Source organism: Apaloderma vittatum, unplaced genomic scaffold (genome assembly GCF_000703405.1).
Source record: "Apaloderma vittatum isolate BGI_N311 unplaced genomic scaffold, ASM70340v1 scaffold1159, whole genome shotgun sequence".
NCBI lineage: Eukaryota > Metazoa > Chordata > Aves > Trogoniformes > Trogonidae > Apaloderma > Apaloderma vittatum.
The window spans coordinates 81,717-91,973 of NW_009734388.1; the positions used below are offsets into that span (position 1 = coordinate 81,717).

General features: G+C 38.1%; 1 protein-coding gene across 1 annotated transcript in view; it reads right to left on the minus strand.

Moving 5' to 3' along the window:
• Nucleotides 1-8,254, minus strand: part of PPFIA2 (protein tyrosine phosphatase, receptor type, f polypeptide (PTPRF), interacting protein (liprin), alpha 2) — a gene marked incomplete at its 5' end in the record, with an annotated part of 45,249 nt that extends 36,995 nt beyond the window's left edge. The window contains 6 exons of the mRNA XM_009876224.1: nucleotides 773-927; nucleotides 1,346-1,476; nucleotides 2,341-2,370; nucleotides 4,894-5,131; nucleotides 7,430-7,650; nucleotides 8,119-8,254. Of these exons, the coding sequence (XP_009874526.1) occupies nucleotides 773-927; nucleotides 1,346-1,476; nucleotides 2,341-2,370; nucleotides 4,894-5,131; nucleotides 7,430-7,650; nucleotides 8,119-8,254 (911 nt within the window). The remainder of the gene's footprint in view (nucleotides 1-772; nucleotides 928-1,345; nucleotides 1,477-2,340; nucleotides 2,371-4,893; nucleotides 5,132-7,429; nucleotides 7,651-8,118) is intronic.
• Nucleotides 8,255-10,257: the final 2,003 nt, after the last annotated feature.

Below are 10,257 nucleotides of genomic sequence, written 5' to 3' on the forward strand. Positions count from 1 at the left end.
TTCTATTTTACTGGCACATCTATTCCAATTTGATGCTTGTGTTGGCATGTGCATAAGTGCTAATCTTAATCTCACTAAATCAGAGAGCCCAGCAATATAGACAGCAGCTAAGGATGTATTTGCCTGCCTGGGCATGCAGAAGATGAACCTCAGCTGAGGACTGTTGCTTCACCTGCCATTGTTTATACTACCTGAGGTAGTTAAATAAAGTTATGCTATGACTGATTTTTGCTTTATTTTTTTTCTCCATGTGGTATAGATGTATCCTATGGAATATCTCAGAGGAAACCTTTTACAAGGAATGAATTAAACTAAGGTCAAAGACAAAGAAGTAAGAAGAAAATAAAGCATTGCCATTAGCAGCATAACCAATTGAAGGAGTACGGTGAAGACACTCAGTGATAGGCACTAGCAGATATCTATTGACACAATGAAACCTGAAAAGCAACTACACTTACTTGCAAGGACCTACCATATCACATAGTTACATCCCTTATAGTGTTTTTTTTACTTATTTCTCTATCTTGGTTATTTGAGAATGTACTGTTAGCACTTTTACCCTAATTCAAGAGTTTTGAAGCAGTAGGTTCAGTGAAGAGGATGACTAGTAAGTTGTGCCAGAAGTTCCCTTTCATTTGCTGATAGCAATGAAGTTTAACGGGCAAGTTCTGAAGAAAAAAAAAGGCAAACTGGAAACTGAGACGAATCAAAATTAAAAATGGAAAAATGACTGTGAAATGGTGACCTTGGCTTGTTACCACTAATTCCTTACTGAGCTGTCCAAGTCGAGCCTTCTCTTTTTTACCGAACAAACGTCCTATTGAAGACTTGATTCCTTTCTTCTTGGGAGCTTTGTGCAGGGAGTCCTGGCTGCTATTGACACTGCCAAGACCAATGCTTTCTGGCTCCAATGAAGCAGGCAAACTACTACAAAATGATAATAAAGAAATCAAATAGATAACATGTCAACATTTGCAGGTTTGTTTTTTTCTTCTGAGCAGCTCTGCAAACAAAGTAATTGGTTATACTTTAGCAATAACTAGCCAATAAGTGAAACAATCACATCATCTTTAAATGATTTAGCAACATGTAGAGCAATACAAGACACACTTCCCCATCAGACTGATTGAATCTTATTTTAAAAAAAAAGTCTGAAAATATACATTTTTAACTTGCTAAGAACAATGATGAAAAATTGATTCCTCTCTCATGGCAGGAGAAACAATTGCCAAGGAGAAACAGGAAGAAATCATGTCATTTTGGAATAGTCAAAAACCAACACGAGTTGAAAAGGATATTATGTGGTAAAATTTTGAAGTATCAATTCATATTACAAACATCTTACCTTCTGGCATCATTGTGGTATGAAGAAGGAAGGGTATGAGTCATTCTGATAGCTCTGGGTGTTGGAGGTGGAGAAGTTTCACATTTAATTGTGGCTTTATCTTCACGTCCATCTTCTTCAACTACTGCAATCTGGGGGACAGAGAATCCATTGAGAGCAGATTAGCTTTTCAAGAGAGTTCCAATTTATGCACAAATTTGTCAAGTGAACTGAAGCACGTATGGTTTCAAGTGCAATTTTTTGAGCAAATTTTAAGGATTCTTATTTTTGAAAAAGGCTATTGGGAAAGAGCAAAAGTCTAAATATGGCAGCTTAAAGTATGTATTTGACAGAAAAGAGATTACACTTTGAGAAGAAATTCATTCCTTTTATGTCGAACAGCTTGATCTATTACTAAACATGAAAATAACCTTAGACATGAGTGACTCTCTTGCATTAAACAGGATTATTCAAGTAAACAAAGTTTCTGAGGGACGTAAGGTAGAAAGCAAATACATACATAAACAGGACTACTCTTTCCACAGGTTAAATACTTAAAAATAAGTATGAACAATAAGGAATTTTGTCACATCATATAATGATTTATCTTAAATACCATCTCCTCTGATATAAAGATAAATCCCATATTCAGTGACAATTCTGTAAACTTTATATTGCTCCAGAAGATTTCAAGTAATATTACTCTAGTTCCATCAGATGGAAAAATACATTTGAAAGTAATTTTTTTTGCATCTGCACTTTGTTTTAAAAAAATGTATTCCTTTAAGCTTGTGCTGTAAAGGTTACTACTGCGAAGTATCACACTGGTGGACCTTGACTCTGTGGCTTAGCTGTGACCCCCGCCAACTTTTCCAACTAGAATTAAAATTATGTTCAGGAATTGAATGAAAGGGACAAAGAGGATGCAGTGTCTTGCAAGGAAACTGGTTATCTAAATAGCAGAGTTTTATGATAAATGTGCTCTCCCAAACTTAAAAACAAGCCAAGTATCATACCTTTCTCCGATGTTTCCTTAAGTCGCTTGGCTTAGATTGGTAACAAAAGCAGCAACAACAAAAAAGAATGGTTAATAAAACTCATTTGAGCATAACAAAATGTCACACTCTCATTCTTTGTACACTCAGAATTGGCGAACTGAGATTCCATTAACTTAATACTATTCTTATTATATAATTATATTCTCGGTGTCATAACGTAAGATAACCCCTGACAAATATGCCATTTCGGGAAAGCAGTTATTTTATCTAAAGTGGCAATCTCCTTAATTTTCATAACCTTAGCAAAAGAGTAGGACGTTGCTAGCTTATAGCAGCAATTTTTATTTTTGGAGTTTTCACATAAATCCTTCCACTACCCCCAACATGAAGACTTTTTTTTTTTTAGTTTTATCTAATATTACAAATTTATTTGTTTGTCATCAAGTATAAACACAAAATATCAACAATAAATACCGTGACTGTAAAAGGAGTATTTCTCTCCAGTTATCCTATATTAAAGTGACTGGCATTTTCAGTTAATGGTTACAATTTCACTCATCTTCTGTACTGCAGAATTATTTGGCAGTAGAATGAGTCTTGTTCAACCCCCTTTTCTTATTTATCTTTGGTAGATGTCTAATTCATTCAAGGAAAGCTGAAGGTACTCTGCAGCATGGACCCATGCTGTGGACATTCATGCAGTAGCGTTTTTTCACTTAATCTCTACAAGATCATTTGGCAATTTGGGCTTTAGAGACCAGGCCTGTACAGAACTCTTCCCAGCGCAAAGTTTCGACTTAGAGGAAGTCTGACAGCCTGTTGTGTCTGTCCCGAGCCATTAAAGAGGAGATATTCAGCATTGAACTCAAGGGCGGAAGCGTCCTGAAGCGGTTGATGCGGGTGAGCGAAGCTTTGGGCTGTGCTGCTGAGCATGCAGCGAGGTGCTGCTTCCCCAGCTTATGGTATGTCAAGAGTTCAACTGTAACTCATGCAGACATATCCATGTGAGCTTTAGTGCAGCCGGCGCTGGATGGCAGCGAGCCATGGCAACCTGAAGGGCAGAGGCCCTGCTGTCATTTTGTATTTGAATCTGATGAACTTACTGTCTGCGTCCAGGCAGGGCAGGTGTCTGCTGGAAGGTCAGTTTAACCATTGCCATTTATCTGTAGTGATCGCTTAGTTTAAATGGCTGGTGAAATGGAGCCAACCTGCATATTTGGGAAGGTGCTGCTCTGCTGAAGTGGGTGGCATTGCAGCAGCCTGCACATCCACCTCCTCCAGAACAGGCTGTGCCACCAACGCTTTCCTTTCTGCTGCTCAGCACTGGGGACTGGGGGCAGCAAAGAACCAGTGCTGCAGTCTGCCACAACCACCAGTCTCGACCTCCTCTCTGCTGTCTTTAGTTCCCAAGAAGGCAGTAAACTGGGAGGGGTAGAGATGGGTACAAGTAGTCATCAGTTCCCTGGAAAAGGGAGGACTTGGCTAAATGACGGTACCCAAAGGTCCCTACTGCCAGCTGAGCAGAATGAACAGCCAGGCTCCCCTCCTAGCTGTCCTTGGCAATCTTCTCAGCTAGGGGAGTTAATTTCTGCTTTCTCATTGAGATCAAGGCTCATTTCCCCTCTGCTGAGAGGCTCCACGGGGAACCAGTGCTGCTGCTTCCCAGGAATGGGCCACCAGGGGACATTGGTGACATTACAATTGTCAGAGGGTTAGCAAAAAAAAAAAAAAAAGTGGTTACACATATCCTGTTCTCCTCTCTGTATGCAGAGATTAGTGGAATGGGTTGCTTTTATTCTGTCGTAGTGCTTAAAGGGATGAACTCCCTCAGGCTCCAAACTGATTTTTAAACCACACGGAAGACTGAGCCCTGTGTCTGCACTCTTCTTGAATATGTTGACACATACCACCTTTACTGACTTGACTGTTTCACTGTTACGTTTTGTCTAGGACCAAAATTTAATCTTTTGTAAATCTCTTTTCAAATCACACCAGACATTTCAGAATATGTCCTCAAAGGTACAGTAATGTTAGAAATGCTTTGTGTGATAATTTGATGGCTTGTGTGCTGCTTGTAATGTTATATATTAGTTAAATGAATTACTGGAAAACAAAGCACTTACTTCAAACTCTTGACATACCATCAAGAAGAACACACACAAAATGCTTCAGGTGTAAAGAGTATACCAAATATAAATGTATATCCAAATTATCAAATATATGAAGTAGGAGGAGCTTTTAATGTCTTCCAGAAATTTCCTGGAGGTTTAAAGTCATCAACAGTCCCACAGACTACTATGCAGTAATGATCACTTCAGAGCATTAGTAAACATTTTAAACATGTAAATTGATTACAGTAATCCCAATGATCTGTTGCTTATTAATCCAACAGCCTTGATCCTCAGATCACCATGTCCCCGGTGAATCATGCAATGCTCAAAAAACACAGTAACAAAACCCCAAACCACCCAAATGCCCATATTCTAGGGAGGAGCCATTCATACAGTGAAAAGACAAAGTATTTAACAGTAGAACTATCACACCTAAAATTGGCATCACAAAGTTCCTTACCAGCGTCATAACCCCCATTCTGTCCATCTCCCTGGCTGGACTGCGAGGGGTGAGTTTGGGAGTTGAGTGTCCACTGGGAGGAGATGAGCTTGCAAGTGACGATGCCGTCACAGAGCCAGTGATGGAGGTACCTTGGTGGACTCTGGCTAGATTTAAACCTTCCAGGCTCACGCTGGCCACCCTGTTCTCTATCTCTTCGGCACGCAGTTCTGTTGACTCTTTCTCTTCTTGGATTAACCTTATTAAACAAAAGAACATGGTTGTTTTTGTCCCTGCACATTCCAAAAGCAAAACTAGAAGTTTCCTTTTGAATTAGATTTAAAAATAAAAGATGAATATCACAGATCAGTTGTAAAATAATACGGAAAAGTGTATTTTTTAATCACCAGAGTTAAAAAATTCTTCTTAATTCCTCCATCATCAAAAACTGTTTGAAGAATCTGCCCAGCAACAAGACTTGACATACAACATTTCAGGAAGATTGGGTCCCTTGCGAAGGAGACAATATAGGAGAGGGGGAGTTAACAATCTGATTTAACCATCGGAAAATAATTCCAATCTTAAGTTGACTTCATCTGATTTTCTGTCGTTAAAGCACAAACACAAATTTCAAGTCAAATGAAATTGGCCCTTTAAGAAGGGAATTGCTAAGATAATCCATATTAATAAAATGAGAGAACATACAAACCAATGTGACTGTCTCATCCCTACAAATGGATGAAAAAATGACAGTTGTTTCTAAAGAATTATGGTTTTACGTGAATTTCATTAAAATAACGCTCTTGTTGGCAACAACTATATTTCTTAAGCGTATGTTGCCTCAACAGCATGCTTCAACTGAGTTTGTTGGTTTTAACTGTAATTGTGATTGCAACTAGAATGGTAAGATGTGTTTAAAATAACACATTTGTTTTTAAGTTCTTTCCCCACAATCTCATGTTAAAAGAAGCCTTTTTTTTGCAAAGAGGAGGAAAAGACATTAAGGAGCAAGGTTAAATGAGAGAATAGGAAGTCTGGGGAGACTGAAACTGTGAACCAGGCTTTTCTGAGTGAAATGAAGCAAGAACAATAAATGAAGCCATAATACATTGACAACAGAAACGTACAAATGCCTGTGCTAAATCTTCCTCCCTAACATCCATTTCATATTTTCTATAAAATGTCTATAGTTCTTTCTGAAGTGATGCGTGCCAGGAACTTAAAAGGCAAATAATATTTTGAAGGAAAATTATAACAGTCTTTTTTATTTTAGTAATATAAAATCTGAATCACATGTTAAGAAAAGCAGTGATGTAATTCACGATGGCACGTGTAATATCCCACTATGTCACCAGCAGGTACAATGTTCTGTGAAAACATTTTATTGTTTTACATAATTACTTGTTAAATTGTCAAAATGCTATTTTTTTTTAAAAAAATACATTTGTTACATCTAGCTTCCTGAAACAGTCACAGTGGTGACTTCTTTGTAATAACAGAAAGTATGGATTAAGCTCTCTCTTCCACATACACTGTTTTAAGGAGATTTACCCTCCCAACAAGAAAATTAATCTTTGACTCTGTATCTTGAAAGATGTAATAAGGAATCTTAGAAAACAGCAGATTAATCCTATCTGAACGAAGACATTCTGTGAGCAGTCAAAATGCAAAGCTGTAGATCTATGACAAAAAAGTCTTCCCTTGAAAGAGAAGTTATTAAAATGCAGTATATTGCATTCTCCCTTTAAAGTCACCTTGCTCAGAGAAAGACTGAGATCTGGCAAAAGGTAATCTGGTTTTGATCATATTTCTAACCACAGTCACTAATACATTTAGTAACATCTCCTTCATTTCTTCCTAAGGCAAACAGCCACTAATGAGAGGATATTTTGCATACACCAAGTCTTTTCCTTAAAAACATGTAGGAATGTTTCAAGCCTAAAATATGGTTTCATTTATAAAAATTACTTAATTTAAAAACCATTGGATTCTCTATCAGTCTTAAATTTGCACAGAAATTATTCAGATACATTGAATTCACCACCTGTTTCCAGGCACTATAGCCCAACTTGGCGCATGAAAAATCACATTCTGTGCCTTCACAGAAAATCGAAACCATGCCTTAGAAAATATGGCTTATATTAGATGTAACATAGGAATAATTACCAGAAGAAAGCATGAAGAGCACTGAAATAAAATATTTCAATAAGAGGTCGTTCCTGAGTAAGTGGAGTCATGCAGAACAATGAAAAAGACCTTGAAAAGAGTGATCTGTCATTATTTGCCATGTGTTAGCCTTCTCTCATGTATTTCTCTTCAAATGACCACCAGGTCTTCACTTAGAACATCTTTTGAAAGAAATTTCTATGGTTACGAAATTAAGACACCATTGCTATGTTCACACAAACAACACTCTCCTATGAAAAGTGGATGTGTTATCAATCCTTAAAATGTACAAGTGGTTTTCTCATTGTTATGAAAGGCACCTGGACTCGTGCACTAAAGGAAGCTTGAGGCTGTACTCCTAACTGCATCACAGCTGGTTCAGGCTACCTACCTGATTTCTTTATTGATTGCATCTAGCTGCTCCTGAAGCATCATGGCCAGAGTCTGCGCATCGGAATGGCCACTTGGTGACAGGAGGTCCATGGAGCTGAAAAGCGTCTCTCTGTCGTCGTCATCGATGTCGGACATTTCAGTGTCGCTTTCAAATGGATGACTGCTCAAAACACCAATCTGTTGGGTCCTGTTCCATTCGTGATCTCCAAGTGATTTTACCTGAGCAGGAATTAGGATGTAAATGGCTTATTCCATGGAACACAACAGCAAAGTTGAACTTTTGTAAAATCGGAAAAGAAAGCAACTAACATTTAAGTACTTATTAAATGATTAATTCTCCATTAATACTTGCAATATTACTGCAGATGATATATTTTCACATAATTTCTAATGGTTGTAAAACTACTATCAAGAAAAAACATACAAAAAAGATACCCAGAAAAGACAGATAGTCAAGTATGATTGAACTTTGATGTCTGAACTTCAACAGTTTCTGCATTTTATTAAAACAGCACTTTTGTCTGAGCATATATAGAAAAAAATCCTGCTATGTGGGTTGGGTTTCCTTGTTTAGTGAGGTTTTTTGTTGCTTTTTTTAATTTTCCCCTGGAAAAACACAAACTGTAAGCTTTATACCTGAAATACATTCTCTTATCAGGGATTATAGAGAAGAAATTGTAGATTAACCTTTGGTTCATCTCTGCGTACTCCCATCCGGCCTCTTCTAGGTCGCCTTATCACTTTAGTTGACCGATAGTCAGATTGACTATCAACCAGGGAGCCCACAGAATATCTCAGCTCTGCTGATGTGTCAAGGTGAGGCCTATGAAAACAACCACATACATAGACTGTGAGAGTTATAGTAACAATGACAACAACAATCCAAGACCTTCACTTTATGAACACAGATTTCTTTATGAGAAAATTAAGGAAGAAAACAATTAAATAAAACCTTTGATTTTTCAAAATGAAGGCCTTGCATAGAAAAACTTACCATTCAAAATTTTAACCTGAAGAAAAAAGCAGATTTTGGGATAATTAACAGAGCTGGCTGGTGACTGTGTTATCCCATCTATATTCCTTCCATTTTTCTCCTGAATAAATATGCCTGAAGTTTCTGTAAGCAGGTCCAGGGAGGTGATTCTGCCCCTCTGCTTTGCTCTGGTCTGGTAAGACCCCATCTGGAGTACTGTGTCCAGCTGTGGAGTTCCCAGCATAAAAAGGACATGGACTTGTTGGAGCAGGTCCAGAGGAGGCCACAAAAATGGTCAAAGGGCTGGAGTATCTCTCCTATGAGGACAGTTTGAGGGAATTTTGGAGAAGAGAAGGCTCCGGGGAGACCTTATAATAGGCTACCAGTACTTGAGGGGGACCTACAGGAAAGCTGGGGAGGGACCGATCACAAGGGCATGTAACGACAGGATGAGGGCCAATGGTTTTAAACTAGAGCAGGGTAGATTCAGATTAGAGATTAGGAAGAAGTTCTTTACAATGAAGGTGGTGAAACACTGGCACAGGCTGCCCAGAGAGGTGGTGGAGGCCACATCCCTGGAGACTTTCAAGGTCAGGCTGGATGGAGCTCTGAGCAACCTGATCTAGTCAAAGACATCCCTGCCCACTGTAGGGGGGTTGGACTAAATGACCTATAAAGGTCCCTTTCAACCCAACGCATTCTATGATTCTGTAACACTTTCCTACTCTACGTCTGTGCTTTACATTACAAAAATATTAGTGAACTGCCCTGTGATGTATAATATGGGTTATGAATGATTCATCTTCATTTGATGATAGTTATGAGAGCTTTAACCCCAGTTCTTCCTGTAATCCTGGTAAGTCTTGGGACATTGTGGTGAGGCATCTGTGTGATGACTTCATATCTTTTCTTGGCTGCAGACAATGTTCCTTGGCCTTTCTGTCCTTGGTCAAGAAGCAGCAGCAAAAGTTCCTTACACAGTGCAAGAGAAGCATCCTGCCCACGGGCTGTGCAGTTGAGTCATAAAAGTGAAGGCTTCGTGCACCATTTAAGCATTCTATTCCAGCAGAGAAGACCTGAACAATTTTTAGTTCTTAACACATAAGCCATCTCCACATAAAAATATATGAATAGCGTGATTGTAATAGAAAAATGAATCATAACAATACTATGCTGATAACTGTGTATTTGTTTATACTGACTCCTAAAATATGTTTGACATTTCACTCCCTGTAAGAGCATAACATGAGTTTAATGTTGTTCTTTTTTCCTAAACTTGAAAAAAATGCTTACAATAATCTACAGAAAACTTGTAACATTCACAGCTGTGTTAATCAGTTTTGGGAAATAGAATAGGAGTAGGTTTTGCTCTTGAACACTTCTCTCTTTTTGAAGAAAATGTTATTCAAGAAAATGATGACTTTAAACCCAGACATTTAAAAACCTAAGCAAGAGAATGTCTGCTTCCCTAAATAAAGGAAGTAATTCAGAAAACCACATATACCTATGCCAAAAAGTGCAGGCTGTAAGCGTGACTGTTTTCCTGGGCTCTACTTTTGTGTCTGTTTCTAAACATAGAGATTCCTTGATTTTCCTTTAGAATGACTTAATTTGAATTAAAACATACTCATACTTGGAAGACTGAAGCCTGATCTCAAAATTCAAACATCACTTTAATAAAGTAAAAGTGAAAGATAAAATATTACAACCGTGGTGCCTGTTTATTGTTAAATGGGAAATGCAAAAAGATCATGAAAAAACATGAAAGCCTCTACGGCAAGCTACTTTGACAGAATGGTATGAAGAAACATAGTTACTGTGTGGTATGGTAAGTACTGTGACAAATCTAAAAC